The following is an 18,424-nucleotide window of genomic DNA, read 5'->3' as shown; positions in this document are numbered from 1 at the left end:
ATGTTTATTGAGTTCTTTTAGGCAGAGAGTACTGACCAATAGGGCTCAAGGAGACAGGCAAGGTTGAGCATTAGAGCAGGAGACACAAAAGACTCGCCAGTGAGTTGGGTCATAGATCAAACTAGGAGACCTTCCCTCCATGCTTAACAAATCAGGCGCAAAGTCAACAGGAGTGGCACTTGTTCGTTGCAGGGCCATAGCTAGGAGACCACAGGGGACTACACACACCGACAGCCGTCAATGCCGCTCCATCACAAGCTTCATGCCATCGTAGCCTTATACATCGCCAACTCCCCCCTTAGGCTTAACATCTTTGCCAACTTCTAGATGATCATGACAGTGTCGCTATCCCTCATCTTCACCATGTGTCCAAGGATTTCTATTTATGTATCATTGTTGTTATGATTATGGCTCCTTTTCGTCACATGGGTGTTGATGCCTACTTAGAGGCTCTCCCCTGTAGCTCGTTCTTTTAGTCTCATAGACCTTTAGTTTTTCAAGGACTTTTAATTATCTTTCTTTCTTTCTCTCTCTAAAAATCTGCTAAATGCAACAAATTGAATTTACTCCAATCTACTCCAGCCTCCTCTAACTTAGGCAATAATATTTTTTAAACTTTCTTCATGTTGCTTCCTACAAACAAATTTAAATGGAACATTTGAAAAGAAGTATACTTACTTCCACTAAATGTGAATATTAAGCATGTAGACATTCATCAATTTTGCATCTGTCGATAAAGACTTTTAGCGCAGATTATTAACAATAATGCCTTGTGACATCAATCAGAATATATGTATCCCTTCATGGTGGGAGTAGGATCTAAAGAAGGCTACAAGGAGAGATGAGTAGACACTTGGGCAGGAGGGCAAGGACCAAGTGCATCTGGTGCTATCACAAGACGAGGATGGGCAATGCCTCGCATTCAATTTCTATCGAGTACTCTCCTTTATGGGCTTCTTGCCCTTTCCACATACTTGTGTCTCCCATGGTCTGTTAATTTCTCTACTTGTCGCACGGACCTCTCTAGGTCTCAATGGAGAACTAGTCATAGTTGGTGAATTGATGGTGTTCACTAGATGATCTCTAAGAAAAGAAGATAGATCATTCAAATATGCGTCCACATCATATTGCCTCATGTGGAGGCAACCCTATGTTGCTTAATATCTCAAGGTTATCAATTAGCCCTTGGTTCCATGATAATCCTCCAAGAGCAAAATGAGGGCAAAAGGCTGTTGTGTAAGAGAGCAAAAGGGAGGGCAACGAAGGCAAGGCAGCACGAGTTATGCATCGCTTCCAAGACAACCTAGTAATACTAGTATTTGTCATCACTAGGGCTATGCACAATTTTGGAGCATCAAATTTCCTCATCGTCGGCAGTTCCACCCTGTGGGCTCTTGTTGTTGCCCCCATTCTTGTTTCCCTCCTCTCGTCTCTTCTCCTCTATCAGGTCAGTCAGAAGCTTTCTGCAATGTAGCATTGATTGGCGGTCTCCTCCATGCTTGACTTCAGCGGAGCCAGCCACCTGCTCGACATTGACTGTTGCATGTAGCACTTAAGCTTTCCACAGGCTACACAACTGCCTGGCCCTTATGAGTGTTTGAGTGTCAACTAACAGCATATAATCTCTTTAGCCATCATCTTATCTTGGATTTACTTTACCCTAAGTATTTGTTTTCCATAGGCTTAAACTGGCTAGGAGAATTGGAATTTGTCCAACGTTTCACTAGTTCAATCACAGGAGTAATAGATGCAGATAAGATTAAGATAAATATTAACATTGAGCTTTGTGTCTATTGACAAGCTGGCCCATTCTGCGATTACACATGGATACTTGAATTGTCATGCGCTTACACATGGGTACGTGAATCCATTCACTTAAGGCTGGGAATAAGAATTGCAAATATTTCTTTTTTAAGCAGCCAGTATAATTTATACAAGTACGCTTAGCACAGTAGAATCTTCTTGCTTCATAATACATATAAAGGTCAATGTGTATGGCTCCTTTGTGAATACACATCATACGGATGTACTTGACCATAGGCGTGAGGATTACCAGGAATAACAGGAATCCTTTGTGAATACACATCATATGGATGTACTTGACCATAAGCATGGGGATTTCCAGGAATAACAGGAATCCTTTGTGGATACACATCATACAAACTTACTTGGCCATAAGCATGAGACTTCGCAGGGTATCTGGGAATCCTAAGACTCTGATGCCTTTGATCAAGAACTCTGTTTCTCTCACTGCCCTGTACAACTGAAGCTTGAGAAGATAACCCTTTCTTTTCAAGGCTTCGTAAAACCATATCTATTGCGACCTGTACCTGCTCAGATGTGCCTGTAATTTCTACTAGCCGCAGTGCAGGATTCCCATCATCCTCACGGAGCTGAAGCTTAGCTCCAGACACACTTATTATTTTATTAATATTTGTTCCATGTCTGCCTACAATAATACCTACTAAAGATGTTTTGATGCTCAGGAAATACTTTGTGAGATTGGAGCCAATAGTCCCATTCTGTGCCTCCAGACCAATCCACTCTCTCTGGGATGCTGAATCAGTTGACAAGGGCATTCTCTCCATACAAGTTGTGCCTGCAAGAACTTAGAACAGGAATCTAAGAAGCTGCTGAAGGATTGACAAATCAGGGCCACAAAATCTCTCTCCATATTAATTTTCTCACCTTTGCTCTTCCTTGGAGTGTTTCCAGCCTTTCCTATGGTAACATCAACTTCACCTCGGCTCCCCTTTCGACTACTTGTCTGGTCACAAGTCATTCCTTTGGTAACTGTAGCTTCGACTCTGCTCCTCTTTTGACTTGCTATTTGCTTCAAACTTGAACTACGAAATTGAGTTGTCAAAGATGAGATCTTTGGCCACATAGCTTTTCCAATGGTGTATCTATTTTACTTCCACAATGGTCCACTCAAAATGCTTCAGCTAGTTAAATTTTCAACCATCAAAACCTTGCAGGCTTCACGGATTTGCATTCCTCTCGAGTAACTCACTAAGAAACAACCATAATGAGTGCAATATTTTACACACACAGCAAAATACTATTTATGTCTTCCACAGAAGTGCAGTGCACATCAACCATTGCAAAGGCCAGAAGATGCAATCCCAAGGATGTCCTTACAAGTTAGTCCCTTTCAGTAAAAGAAAATTTGGAGAAACAAGCTTTCATTCCTTTGTTGATATTGCAGAATCCAAAACAAATATCGCAATGTATCAAAGTGAAATGTTTCAAATTTCACAGGATGGTAAACTGACCCTATGTGCTTCTTGCCACTGATTCTGTTGTCTCGAGCACTGCGAGCAGAAGTACCCCTACTGTGCTTCTCGTCCAAAACTCTCCTCCTTTCCTCTTCATTTGACCAGGGCTACATCAAGTATTAATTCCATAAGTATAAAATAACTTGTACCTGTAATAAAATAGCATAAAATGGACTCGGGCTGACCTGTCGAAAAGTCTTCAGTCGATAAAGGTTGCGACCCTTGATGATCAAAGGATACAAAGGTGGTAAAGCTTTTGGACCCTTACTCCATAAAACTTCCACCTATGCATAAAATTATGACAGTGAAAAGGCTTATAGAGTGACTAACTTACATCTGCAGAAAACTTAAACAAATGGAAAACAGTAGGAAGATGAACAAGACCAGTTCAATGTGGAATTTTTTGCACCCATATGAGATAAAACAAACTGTTAATAAGACAAGGAAGTGAGGATCGATGGGGTAAAGCAATGTCCTCACTGTGAAAGTGTGCTGCTGTTTCTCTGCTCCATAACTTTCTTTCACAATCCGCCCCGCAACTACACGTTTCCCAAGTGGAGGAAGAGTAGAACGTCTGGAGGCTATGTCATACCTTTGTTTCCGTAAGCATCAGAGATTTGATAAGATGTTCACTCACATTTTGCTAGTACAGTTTCCTATGCAGATACGACACCACCAACAAGAAAACATCAACAGAAAATGTTGCTGAAAACACCTACTTGTCATACACCTTTTGCTTGAATAGAACAACATCACCAGTGCAGGCATCCCCTGTCAAATGAAAGCAACAGGAAGAAAGTCAGCATCCAAGGCCTTACAGCAAAAAACACAAAGATCTTGTAGACATCCATATACACCCTTTAAAAAACAGCAACAGGTTAAGCCACCTTAAAAGTCATCTCTCCTGTTACCAAATTGCCACACAAATATTTGAAAATCATTTATGTGGATTCTCTCAAATGCTAGTGAATCAGTCAAACCTGAATATTGCTGAATGGAGTCAAGACCAAGAGTGGTAAGCAGAAACACAGTTCCAGAAAAACTTGCAAACAGCTATTGATTCAGGGAAAACAGAAAATTTGAAGACCACCAAGGTCTTGTTGCAAAAATGCAGTCTGTCAAGGAAGAGGAGTACATCAAGGTAGACAATGCCTTCTCAGGAAGAAGGAGAGCAGGGAGCCAGGAGTGCGTATTTGAGAGAGAGAGAGAGAGAGAGAGAGAGAGAGAGAAGGATGCATCTTTCTATTTTGATAATGTAAGTTTTGTCACCTGTACAATTTATATTGAATGTCAATCGAGGATATTTGGTCAGACCACCACCATCCTTTACCCTGCAGGGAACATAGATAATATATATCTTGACGAATCCAGGAACATGCGCAAACTCATCCTCTAAAAACAAAACACATAGTGCAGTTTCAATTTCAGGACAGTCACTCATAAGGTTGAAAACCATAAACTCCATCACACATAGCAGGGACTAGCTACTACGACATCTCCACCGACGTCATGAAGCGCCCATGGTGGGTGTAGACCATAGTATAAACAATGCTCTCACACATACAGATCCACACACCCACACATGAGCATCCATTTATACAAAGGCCTTCGTACTGAGTTTCTATTGGCACTCTGGAGGTGAAGGGCAGCCTCATCTATGACAAAGGCTAGCACTAAAGGAGAAGCCTAATCAAAAGTAGTCCACCTTCTCTTCATTCACACTACAACTGCTTGTGAAGACTATATAATTTCATTTTAGCCTCTCCAAACATGCATCTAAGCAAAAACATGCTTAGATAATCTAGTTGATAGGGCAACACACCACTTATGTAGGAAAAACATAGAAATTAATTGAGTCTCAAAACTATGATAATGAAGCGTCACTCACATGGATGCCCTAAAATAAACTTACTCAAGAAATTCTTGAATCCGCTCGAGGAGAACTTCCTTTGAGCCTGTCACTCTTAAAAAATGTTGGCGCAAATAAGCCCTGCAATGTACTATTTTAAGCTTCTCCATATTCCCACCTTCCAATCCAGCAAAGTAAATTATGGTCAATTCAAATAATGTTTTTTGCAAGCAAGCAACGTCTTCACTTGTAGCATGGCTTGGATGAGCCCTATAAAGACCAAAGGGACATAAGAAAAGAAGCACAACGCCATGCTGCACCTCTGATAAGCTTCATAGCTTCAGTACACAAGTCTTGGTCTTCTTTGCTCAGAAGTCGACAATATTTTCCATCATGGTGTTTCTTGCCAGACTTATCCTCCCATCTGTCCACAGCAAAAACAGTCTGAAAGAGTTCAAAGAAAGAAGCTATATGACAATTAGAAAATCGATACTCTTTGTTCATGATGCATCCTTCAGATTTTCATATCACCCATAATTATCCTTCTATTAAAATCACTGCTTCAAAAAGCAGTACTTCATCTCATCCAGATAGTTTGGCGTTGACCTGACTATTTAAAAGTTTTGCAATATTTGAAATTTTTGCAACATACTGGCCTCTTAGAACAATACAAAGCTCAAGGGGAGAGAGATATACTCGTGCCACAACCGCAAGTTCTTATCATGTCCAAGTTTACATAAACTATTCGATGATCAGACAAATGAACCTCTCATGAATGTCCTCTTAGTTTCCAATATCTCTTCTGAAATTGTAAATGAAAACCTAGGAAGGAAACATGTATATGCTTCACAAGGGAACCTACATACGCTTCCTTCCTTGTTGGAATGATTCAGCAGCTCGATCTCCAAAGTTTCCTGCAGAACATAGAAACGCCAACCCACACAACACGCACATATCACAATCAAGTACAGCATCTTTCAGACAATTGTACAAATCATCTCGAGCAGAAGCCAGGGCAAATGTTATTTCAAACAACCAGTTATATTCAAAACCGAGCCACTGTAAGAATATGGTTCCACCACATTTTAGTACTTCCACCTTTCTTCTTAGTGTACCTCAAATAAAAAAGTTTAGGTGTCAAACAGAAGAAATGTCATATGTCAAAGTTTACTCAATTTGGTTATGCGTTTGATGCTTGGTTAGTACTTTGGATAGGCCCACCATGAGGTTGCGTCAGTGCTTCAGAGTGCTACTTGACAGGTGGCCTGGGCCCTGTACTTCCTGCAAATCGCCTGAAATACAATTGGCAGGTCTTCCTACTATGCTGATAGCAGAAGATTCGATAATTATATGGGGAGGGGATTGTAGATGTTGAGTGGAGAGCAAGGAGACTGAGTGAAACTCAAAGTCATATTGCAGGAATGATAACTGAAAGTACAACCATAATATCCTATCTTAGGACTAAGGGACTAAGTGTCCTAAATGTCCTAATCCTAGATGGGACTAAGTACTAAATGTATTAACTGTCCTTAAAGGACAAAATATGGCCTACAAGGCTCATACTAGGTACAAAGCCCCTTCCATGGTAATCCTTTTGAATTGTCTCCCAAGCGAAATGGGAGCTATATTGTGGAGATCTGGACGTAGAGAAAGGAATCATCGAAGACTTAGGAGTTAGAAAACAAGTAACGTAGGTGTTCCCCTGATTTCTCTACCTGTCATAAGTGGTGCACCTGTTAGAGATGCAAGAAGAGATAAGTATGCTTAGCCTCATCTCGTTTCTTCCATAGATCCTGTTGGATCTCGAGGACATTAATAGAACATTACATTTCCTTCTCTCCCTCGACATTATAAATACTTCAAGCGAGATTACCAGGTAGGAAGGATATGAAAGCTTTATAAAATAACCTTCAGCCTTTATATCTTCTTTCGCCCTGTTGATGAAGGGCCCTTCATGGTCGCTACTCAAATCCTCGTTGTGTCCGCTTAGTGATGATGATTCGCACGAAGAATTCTCTGTCTCTCCGTACATGCTATCGTAGTCATCGTCAATGCCATCAGCGTTGTCATCGAACTCGCTTTCTTGATCATCCTCACTTGACAAAAAGATGACCTCTGCGTCGCTGGACTGAAGCTCCGACTTCTTTTCAGCAAGCCGTGTAGAGATTCTACCAGTCATGATTGCTATTAAGATAAGAAGAGGATTGATTTGTAATAAATCAAGCTGACAGGAAGCGCCACCGGAGTATTATCGTGTGTCCAAGTACAAACTGGAAACATCTACGGATATATGTGTAACATCGAGGTTGATGCCCGGGAGCAAAGCAACAATGGAAGGGCAGAACCCACTCGAAGTATAATCATATGTCCAAATACAATCTGGAAACATACACTTACGGCATTGGGAAGAAACGATTCGTCGCACCAGTTTGCTTCTTACCTTTAGGATGCTTTCACCTCTCCTACCAATTTCGATTAGTTTTGGTGCATCGAGGCTTAATTAACCTATCTTTATCTATGCCTTAATTTATTTATGCTTTAATTAATTAATTTATGGCCTAATTTTTTAATGCATTAATTAACCTATGTTTCTCCATATCTTATTTTATTTACCTTAGGCAGCCTATGGGGAATTTTGGGTTTTTTGGCCTCTCTTTGAGCCAAGTGTCCTAATATAAGCCTTGGATTTAATTTTGATCTGAAGGCCTACAACACTTGATGAAAAGTATGCTTTTGGATGAAAAGGCATGAGTGCTTTTGAAGGCCTCTAAATCTATATATTTCGCAAACTTCAACTCTTTGGATTATCTAGCTGATGTTGGCTCTGCCGCCCTCTCTCTCGAACATCGCTCACATCGAGAAACCGCTTCGGAGGTAGAGACAGGATTTCCACGGCAAATGACAAAAATTTGGTCGATGCTCGAGTTGGAATATAGATACACTCATTCAGAGTAAAGTAATATATCATTCTCTTACATATTCGTGATACTCAATCTCGACGCTAATATTCTCGGTGATTACAACCTCAGCGCACAGGAAAGGGTCCGTTCCCTCGGATTATAACTATTTGGAAAAAGAAGCGCGCCGCCTCCCCGCCCACACTATGTGCAGTTATATAATATATATATATGTGTGTGTGTGTGTGTGTGTGTGTGTTTTTCATTTCAAGTTCTGTGTTTTCTTTTGCTTTTGCATATTCTTTTTCTATATGTGTGCCGAGGTGTTCGCAAGAAGGGAACACTTAAACACATACGCCATTTGGTTGGGCCTACTATTGTCAGCTTAGTTTATAGTCAGGTATTTTTCAAACACTGACCTGTCATCCTTTCTTCATTGTTAATTCATAATCAACATATTATAGACTATGTCAAGGGGGGCTTCCCCAAAGGATGAATCAAATCCAAAACCTTCTTTTTCCCATTGGTGAGCCCTACCACCAAACTGTAAAGTAATATTATATGCCCCTTCCCTTGTAATAGTATTATAAATCCTCCCTCATCCCTCCCCCCCCGCCCCCAATCTCACAAGTCCCTCCCTCTTTGATTCCCCTCCCTTATTTAATTCAACGTCTCTCCTCTCGGCATGAGACTACTTATTGACCCCCCCTCCTTCCCCATTTATTTAATTTAAGCCCTCCCCCCTTCCCCCACACAAAATAATTAATTAATAGGGGTTTTTACCGATTGGGGGGCCCTATTCTCAAGGCCTTCATCTTCTTCTTATCTTCTTATCTTATATTACTTATTTTTGTATTTGAGGTGTCAATCAAGGGGCTAGCCATGTGGCATCATTATAGGCAAGGAGACAAGACATGGCGACATGTGGCTTCTTCCATAACTGCCTTCTTCCAATAACTACATGCAACAAAGAGTTCTGCCCGGGGCCTCTAAACATAATCCTCTGCCTCTCCACCAAATTGCAATGACAAAACATTTGAATAATTGCAGCCTCCATCCTCAGACATTGTCCCCAAAGCTCTGTGATATCCCACTACGAATGTCGAAAAGTAAATCCTCTGTGCAACAGAGAGAAGTGCTTCTCAAAGTTCTGCACCTAACTATTCCCCTAAGGTTTCCAAACTTGGTGATGACCCATACTCTCTTTTATAATGCAACCTATTCATTCAGTTTCAGTCTTCCTTTTGTCCAGTTGATGGATGCCACCCTTGCCTCTATTGTTCTCTCAGAGGGGCCACCACAACTCCCTTTGAATTCTCAATACACACACATTTTTTCTAGTCAGAAGCTCCCCATAAGAATGTGCTAGGCTGCAGAAAGATCTCAAACTACGGAATACCCACTTCGTTGAGATCCCCAACGGCCTAGCTATTGTATGAAAATCCAGAGGTAACTCTTTGCCATAATAAAATATCATCACAATGCCTAGATTAGAAGAGTAGCACTTTGATGCAAATCGATAGTTGAATTTCATTGCCCTGCAATAAAACTACATAGAATATCATCAAAATGCCCATATTGAAAGAGTAGCGCTTTGACTTACACTGTGCAATACATCTGTAATACACACACACAGTGGTCTCCACCTCCTATCGTCGCAGAGTGCACAAAGCCTCATATCTCTACTTTGTTTGACATGCGTATTCTGATTTCCTTTCATATGTTGCTCAATTTACATTGATAAGAGAATCTTTGATATGCTACTTTATTGTGGTAAGATGCGAGACGCGGGCCCTTTTTTAGAGGAAGTCCGAACATGAATGAGCTGCTGTGCAGTTTTTTTGAAGTTGAAATTAAATTAAACAGTTTGATGTTGCTAATTCTGCCACCATAGGGAAGATTGAGTGACGACTATCGATGAGGAGCAAGATTATATGGCAGGGATGCTGCATTCAGGACAAAAGAATGGTTCTTATTTCCAACTACAATCCACAGGCTGATCACTACCGATGATAAGCCTAGGATTCATACTTATAGTGATATAGCATGAAAGAATGCACACTACAAGATGACAAATAATTAGAGAATTCCCTAGAGCAAGCTACTTCTTCCCTGAGGATTTGCCACGGCCTTTGTACACTCTATAAAAAGGCTTTTCCAAAGTTTGGTTCTTCTTCTCCTAAAAATTCATCATGCCATGGTCTTTTTCAACGACACTTTGCAAAAACTTTTTTTCAAAGTTTGGCTTTTCTTCCTCAAAGAAAACCACCTGATTCCTTGAAAAAAACTGCACTCGAGGGAGGAGAGGCTAATACAGGTATGTCAAAGTTCCTTTCTCACATAAAGGAGGCTACTGAAGAATTACTTGAGGCTTGCCAGATTTAGTGGTGAGCTAGCCAGTCAGGGAGTTGGAAAGGCGAGGGTTGTGTGGTTAGGAGTGGTTATGTTTGGGAGAGAGGTTAGGTTAGGTTAAGAGTGAAGGAAAGAATAGTTTAGAAATAGGAAAAACTTAACGGCGAAGAAAGGAAAATAGGGTAAAATAAAAAAGGAAAAGAAAATATAGGATAAATTTAGAGTAATAATAGACAAAATAAGGGAGTGTTAGAGAGAGAGAAAAGGGGGGGGAAATTAGTGACAAGATAGGGAGATATTTAAGGGAAAATATTAGGAAATTTTTAAGAAAATTAGAGGAAATTTTAGGAAAATTAGAAATAAATTGGAAAACTTAGGAAAAAAGGAAAAACTAGGGAGTGTATTTAGGTTAGGGAGGGTTTTTCTTTTTAAAGAAAAAAGGGAAAGAAGAAATTATGAAAATTTATGGGAAGATAGGGAGAGAAACATTACGTAAATTGGGGAGAGAAAAGATAGGGAAACTTAGGAGACAAAATCAAGGGTAATAGGGAGAGAGGAAAATAGGGAGAATTAGGGAGAGGAGAAAATAAGGACAAATAGGAAAAACTAGGGATAGGAGCTTAGGGAAATTTAGGAAAGAAGGGGAAATTGGAAAACTAGGAAAATTTAAGAAGAAATTAGGAAATATTTATGAGAAATAGGAAATAATTAGGGAAATTTAAGAAATTAGGAAAATAAAGAAAACTAGGAAAAAAGAAGAAAATGGGTAAAAAATATTAAAAATTAGGAGACTATTTTAGGAAGAAAAATAGAAAAAAGGCAAGAAAAAATATAGAGAAATTTAGGGGAAATTTTGAGAAATTTTGGGGAAAATTAGGAGGGAGAAAATAAGGGAGCTTAGGGGGAGGGTTATAAGGAAAATTTAGGTAATTAAGGAAAAATTAGGAAAAAGAGGGTAAACAAGGAAAAAAGTAGGTAAACTGGGAATTTTGCCAGCTTACCTCCGTGTGATGTTTAACTACCTTGGCTCCTCGTTTGACCCGATTGACAAACTTCCCCGACCTCTTCCCTCCACCTTATTTAAACCCCCCTCCTTCCCCTCTTTCTCACCATCACCACCTCTCATTACTCTACTCTACTAGCTCCTGTTGATCCCCCCGACCTCGATTCCCCGTAGGCCCCATCAAGATCGCCTTGTTGTTTGTACCTGCCTTGTTGATCATTTCTTGCACACTGCTACCTTCACTGCATGTTCTAATCTTTTCATCCTTTCTGTTGTGCCACCTTGATTGTAATGTGTGGCTGCTTGTGTACTCATGACCACTTCTTGCCCTTCTGCTCTTTGCAGTTGCCACTGACATCGCCGTGCCTCTTGACTAGCGATCCACCTTGACGTTCACCCTCAACATCTTGATTTTTGCATTAAAAATCTTGGCACTCATACTCATTCGTCTCAGACTTCGTACTCCTTGTGCATGTATTCCTTTTTACTCATGGTTTTAGAGGTCGTGTTGACCTCTTTCATACCTTTTATGCTCTATTGCTCTAATTTAAATGCCCCCCCTCCCCGACCTCCTTTATTTCTTTCTTTTTATCACTCTTTACTTAACCCCCCCCCCCCCCCTCAACTCCTTCCTTTATTTCTATCTATTTATCACTCTTTACTTAACAAACCCCCAGCAGCCTTTTTTATTCCCTTTTCAAACTAATCATTTCTTCCCCCCACCCCCTTTACCTAGTCTCTATATATATATAATCTTCTCTATAGTCTCTATAGATATATAATCTTTATTTGGAAACTCTAATTAAGTCCTTCTTATTTTGTTTTTTCAACTTTGTTGCCTCCCCTTACTAATGCTTCATTCTCCTAACCTTTCTAACCCTTCTAGTTTGTTGACCCCAACTTCTCTAATGACTAATCTATCCCTTACCTTACCACACTCCCCATAGTCTTAATAATTCCACCTCGCACTCATTTTTTGTTCTTGTCCTTTCAAAAAATTTTAATCTTTAATATTTTCTACCCTTTCTTTTTCTAAAAATTAAATTTTCATAATTTTCTGCATATTCTCGCACTGAATCCATTAAAACCTCCTTTTTTTTCCTGCTTACCATTCTTTCTCTCTCCATAAGGTTCCCAAATTCATTACATTTGTGTTAACCCCCCACCCCCCCTCTCCCCCCCTAAAACTCATTGTTACTCTAAGCAATCTCTCATTCCAAAATATACATCAAGCTTGTTAAGTCTATGGTTAAGTTCTCATTTTTATTGTGACATTGATAAACAAGGGAGGGGTGTTTATGACACCTGTCTTCCCAACCAAGTTTTAAGCGGGTTCTCACCACATTTTTCTCATTGGATGGTGGCAGGTAGGCAGACTCCCCTCTTCAATAAAAATGATGCTTGCCAAGACTTATCCAAGCTCAACTTTTATACAGTTTCCACAAAGTCATTTCTACAAAAGGGCCCACTGCTAGTTTCCTTTATAAATAGGGATTCACTGACTTGTACAAACTTTTTCGTTAATTTAGTTAGTCTTGTCTTATTGTCTAGCTTTGCACTTTTGTCTTTTCACTATGCAAAGGGGTGTTGTAAAATCTTACACACACACACACACATACACACATACACACACACACGCATGCACACACACACACATGAATACTTCCCTAACTATGAATTATTCTTTTATGTACCCCTGTGAAATCTTTCCTTGACATTTTCTTTTTAACCACCTCACATACCAAGCCCACTAATCGTCCCATACCTCCTCTAATCCCTTCTTATCCCATGCACTCATTCGCTCCTTACTCCACTTGTGACTTAAACTTCACTTATGGCTAATTTTGTTTTAAATTATCTAAGAATCCATATGGTTGTCTATATTCCTAGAGGTAAAGCGATAACAAGCCAGGGAAATAGGCATTACCTGTCTACCCAAACGTAACTATGATGTTCTAACACTTAGTTTGTTTGGATGGTGGTAGGTAAGTCGACCTCGACCTCGGAACCTAGACTGCCTTAGGATTCGATATCTTTTTTCAATATTATGTTTGTCAAACTCAATATTATTAAAAATTCTTAATTTTGATCGAAATTTTTGGAAACTCTAGTTGCATTTTTCAACTTAGATGTCTCAAATATTTTTTCCTTATATGTTTCTCTTTTTTAACTTTTTATCCAATTGATGGAACTAATTGTATGGCTCAATTATTGATGGGACTCTTTAATCTAAACACACACATACACACACAACACTATTGTATTCAACAAATGAGACATAGAAGTTTGTAGGCTACATTCACAATTGCCCTAAGAGAAAAAGGATCCACAAGCATAGTTAGGGAAAAATGTATTTGCTACACACGTTTTCTAACTAGAGGCTCATGTATGCAATCTCCTAAAATTAAGCGAAGGCACCATGGTTGTCACCACCAAACTGCATGGGAAAAAATATGCATGAAGCACACCAAACTATCTACATGTATACAATATGAGCAAAGGCACCAAGGTTGTCACTCATCGAGCTGCTAGGAAAGAAAGAACTCGTAAGCACACCCAAATGTCACTCTCCCTTAATACTTGTGGGGAAACTTTCATGTCTCCAAAATATTTGTTTTAAACTGTGAACAATTGTATAGAAGACCTTGATCATCAATTGAAGGTTCATCACATAATTATATATCCTAGCAATGTGTATCTTGAAGATCATGATCTGCCAAAAGAAATAATACCATAATTTGGTTGGCCTTTGTCCTAAATGCACAACTTCCATCAACAAGCAGTTTTAGTAAGACACTTTAAAATCACATTTGTGCAATGACTACCAATGTACTTGAACACCTTAAAATCACATTTTTGAACCCAATAACTTTTCACTTATCATACTCGCTTAACTCAACTTTATTCCTCCTATGTGTTTTGTCCCATGAAGGCTAATTAACCTATGTTTGTCCATGTGTTAATTTATTTTATGTCCTCCAAGAGTACAACTCACACCTTTTCCCTTATCATACTCGCTGAGCTAAACTTTATTCCTCCTACTTGTCTTGGCCCATGGAGGCTAATTTACATAGGTTTGTCCATGGGTTAATTTATTTTATGCATAGGTTAATCCTTATTAAGAAGAGGAGTGCTGCATTATATTTGAAATTCAAGAGGGGATTCTAACCCATAATCTTGTATTTTACACAAGTGAGCTCTACTATTAAGCTATAGAGTAGTATAACATCTCTAAAAATAACTATAATATTATAAATGCCCCTCCCCCTTTAGCCCTCCTTCCTCTTTAATGCCCCCTTCATAAGTGGTCCCTCTTTTCCTCCTTAATCTCACTTGGCTCCGTCTTTAATGCCCCTACCCCTTATTGCCTACCACCACTGGTAGGCCTTAGTGAAGGTTGTGGTTTTGAGATGGTTACTTATGCTCTGTTACTTGTTAATTTGTGGTTGGCGCACGTGTTGGGTGCATTCATGGGTGTTCGAAATTCCCATTAGCTATTCCCAACCTTGGCAGAGGGGTCCCTTTTTATGACTTTTGGGCCATTCTCATTTACTCCTCTTTGTACCTGGGGCCTCCAATTTTATGCTCTCTCTGGGCATTTCACTCACGCAGAGGCAGGCCTAATGAATGATAGACATATCGTTCACCTTGTTCTTTAATTGAAACTCCTCTCTTCTCCGCTTTATCCCTTAGTTTAACCATGGCTTTGCCCTCTTCCTTTTCACCCCTCTTCTTTTCCCCACAATTAATTGATAGGAATTTCCATTTTTCCAACATCGTGGTGACATCATAAAACGTTTCTCACACCAAAGGCCTTATGACATGGTGGGAGTTTTGCGGGAAATGGGAATTTTAATACCAAGGTGGCATGTGGTCCCCCACCTTTTTTTCCGACAAAACCAGGGAGCTTTTGAGCCTAGGGCATATGTGGGAAAAGGGAATTAGTGAAGCTTTTAAATGACATTACTCCACATTTCCACCAAACGATACGATATTCATAATGGGGAATTTACTTTTCCCACTAAAACCTTTTTCCGCGACAAAGAAAGGTTTTTCCCAATCGTTATGCACAGCAAGACATCTTGGAATACAATTTCCGCAAGCAGTGCCAAAAACATGCACTAGATGAACGTATGGTGGCATTGGTAAGCGACTGTGAGGTGGTATTGTGGCTGTCATGGGTGGAACACAAGGTCTTAATTTTTAAGCTAGCGTGATGTTCTGTCACAACGATTAGCGTTTCTAAGCTGCTGATGATAGCATAATGGATTATTTGAAGTAACATTCACCTGGTTTTGATCATAGATGTCTGTTACAGAGGTGTTGGAAGTCTGCAAGCATTGTGGCCAGGATTACCAAGGAGCTCTTGTGGATTAACGGTTGGCTTTGTGTGGGGTCAAGAGTAGAGCTTGCCATTTTGACAGGAAGACTAAGAGCCGAGATCTTTCAGGATTTTTTTGTGGAGTGTGACTGTCAGAAGAGATACTATATCAGGTACTATGCGCATGTTTCCTACATCATGTACGACGAAATCTTGTTCTTTGAACGGCCATACATGTGGTGAAGAGATATCCTTTTCAATTGTGATTTTGCATCTAATTTCAGTCTATTTTGTAGAGTCGGGGTAAGTGAAGACTGTATCACATATAATGGGTCCACAGGTTTCAGAAAACTCTGCGAGAATGGATGGATCTCTGAAGCACTTCAGGCAGTCCTCATGTACCGGCAAGGTGCTGTACTTTCCACCGACCTCTTGTATTGTCTTCTGCAGGGGTGCATTGCGAAGAAAGATTTGGCAGCAGGCAGGGAGCTACATGGCCTTATTTTGAGAAGTGGATTTCAGAGAAATGCGTTTTTGTGCAGTCATTTGATCCGCATGTTTGCTGTGTGCGGAAGTTTATTGGAAGCAAACCGCATATTTAGTGGGCTACCTGAACCGAATGTGTTTATATGGAGTGCAACAATCACAGCCCATGCCAATCTTGGACATTGTGAGCGGGCTATTGAACTGTACTATCAAATGCAACAGTCGAGTGTAAAACCTGATGAGCATGTTTTTGTCGCTGTTCTTAAAGCATGTACCAGCCTAGCATCTCTAAAAGAGGGCAAGTTGATACATATACATATAAAAGAGGCTGGTTTAGAATTGGTTAACTTTGTTGGCAGCAGCCTCATCAACATGTATGCTAAATGTGGTAGTGTGGTGGATGCACGTAGAGTGTTTGATCAATTGCAAAAGAAAAATTTGGTGACGTGGAATGCAATGATCACAGGATATGCTCAGCACAAGCATGGACAGGAGGCTATAAGGCTTTTTCAGCAATTGCAATTGGAAGGCATTGAGCCCGACCATGTGACTGTTTTAAGCATCCTGAAAGCATGTTCCAACATAGAAGCACTAGAGTATGGTAAGCTGATGCATGTGTATGTGATTGAAAATAATCTCGAGTTGGACCTGTTTATCTGCTGTACACTCATTGACATGTATGCAAAATGTGGGAGCCTTCAAGTTGCACATAGACTATTCAATCACCTTTCAATGCGGAGTGCAGTCGCGTGGAATGTCCTAATAAATGGACTTGCCCAGCATGGACAGAGTCAGGACGCTTTTCAACTTTTTAAGCAAATGCAGCAGGAGGGCACGGAACCAGACACCGTCACGTTTGTTGGAGTATTGAAAGCATGTACAAGCTTAGCAGCAGTAGATCAGGGCAAGCTGATCCATGTACACATTATCCAGCGTGGTTGTGCATCAGATGTTGTCATTTGCAACACTCTTATTGACATGTATGCGAAAGGTGGGAGCCTTGAGGATGCACGCAGACTGTTTGATGATATGGGAAGCAAAAACTTGGTCACATGGAATGCGATCATAGCAGGTTATGCTCAGCATGGACATGGTCCGGATTCTTTAAGTCTTTTTCTGCTAATGCAACAGCAAGGCATTGAGCCAGATAGTGTCACATTTCTTTCCCTCCTCAAAATATGCTCCAGCGTAACAGCTGTGTATCAGGGCAAGCTGATTCATGCCATTATCACTGAAAGGGGATTAGATTTGGATTTGTTTATTGGCAACAGCCTCATTGATATGTATATGAAATGTGCAAGCCTGCAGGATGCACGTGGTGTCTTTGCTGGAATGCCAAAGCGAGGTGTGGTGACTTGGAATGCAATGATTGCAGGATATGCCCAGGCTGCCCATAGTCTGGAGTCTCTGCAACTTTTTCTATCGATGCAACAGGAGGGTGTGGAACCAGACGGTGTTACGTGTGTCGTTGTCTTGAAAGTGTGTTCTACTATGCTAGCTCTGGATCAGGGCAAGCTGATTCATGCCCACATCACTGGACGTGGGTTTGATTCAGATAAATTTGTTGGCAGCACCCTTATTGACATGTATGGGAAATGTGGAAGCCTTGATGATGCATATAATGTATTTGACACATGGGAAGAACGGGATTTTGCTATATGGAATGCAATGATTGCAGGTTATGCCCATCATGGTTGCTATAAGTTTGTATTGGAACACTTTGAGGACATGCAACAAGAAGGGATGATGCCAGATGAGTTAACATTTATCTGTCTTCTTTCTGCATGCAGTCATTTAGGACTAGTAAAGGAAGGTTATCATAATTTCAAATTGATGGCAGAGGACTATGGCATAACTCCATCAGCCGAACATCATCACTGTATTGCTGACCTGGTGGGGCGTTCAGGGTGCTTGAAGGAGGCAGTCGACTGGCTTCAGAGTATGCCATTTGATGGACCCCAGATTTTAGCATGGAAATCTTTGCTGAGTCATTGCCGAACACATGGCAACATGGAGCTAGGAAGGCGATGTTTTGATCATGTCAGCAAAATGGATTGCAAAGATGCTGCTGGGTATGTATTACTGCTAAGCATATATTGTGATTCTGGCTTGTCGAAGGATGCTTTAAGCATAGAAGGGCTGAGAAAAGGTGCAGATGCATGGAAGATGCCTGGAAAGGCCTTTATTGAGGTTGACAATAAAGTGCACAATTTCATCGTTGGAGACAAAAGCCACCCA

The 18,424-nt window shown here is 40.4% G+C and overlaps 2 protein-coding genes across 5 annotated transcripts in view; one reads left to right on the top strand and one right to left on the bottom strand.

The window, feature by feature from the left end:
* Positions 1-1,866: 1,866 nt before the first annotated feature.
* LOC147906306 (uncharacterized) lies at positions 1,867-7,554 on the bottom strand. The gene is made up of 11 exons (XM_087377906.1): positions 7,036-7,554; positions 5,990-6,041; positions 5,448-5,551; positions 5,191-5,305; positions 4,548-4,609; positions 3,998-4,049; positions 3,759-3,870; positions 3,464-3,562; positions 3,276-3,385; positions 2,689-2,846; positions 1,867-2,599 (listed from the first exon to the last, which is right to left on the bottom strand). The coding sequence occupies exons 1-11, from the start codon at positions 7,304-7,306 to the stop codon at positions 1,986-1,988; spliced, it is 1,749 nt and encodes a 582-aa protein (XP_087234032.1). The 5' UTR covers positions 7,307-7,554; the 3' UTR covers positions 1,867-1,985.
* Positions 7,555-15,464: 7,910 nt separating this feature from the next.
* Positions 15,465-18,424, top strand: part of LOC147906305 (putative pentatricopeptide repeat-containing protein At3g01580) — a 3,516-nt gene continuing 556 nt past the window's right edge. The window contains exons 1-3 of one of the 4 annotated variants that reach the window (XM_087377858.1): positions 15,465-15,524; positions 15,698-15,873; positions 15,997-18,424. The exon at positions 15,997-18,424 is cut by the window's right edge and continues 556 nt beyond it. In XM_087377858.1, the coding sequence (XP_087233984.1) occupies positions 15,513-15,524; positions 15,698-15,873; positions 15,997-18,424 (2,616 nt within the window). In that variant the 5' untranslated portion in view covers positions 15,465-15,512. Of the gene's footprint in view, positions 15,874-15,994 lie in introns of those variants that run through there. The other 3 variants (XM_087377872.1, XM_087377863.1, XM_087377882.1) reach the window with 3 other exon arrangements.

This window comes from Dipteris shenzhenensis, chromosome 1 (assembly GCF_047967505.1).
Source record: "Dipteris shenzhenensis isolate YYH24624 ecotype China chromosome 1, Dip_SZ_1.0, whole genome shotgun sequence".
Classification (NCBI taxonomy): domain Eukaryota; kingdom Viridiplantae; phylum Streptophyta; class Polypodiopsida; order Gleicheniales; family Dipteridaceae; genus Dipteris; species Dipteris shenzhenensis.
This window is presented reverse-complemented; position numbering and strand designations above follow the sequence as displayed.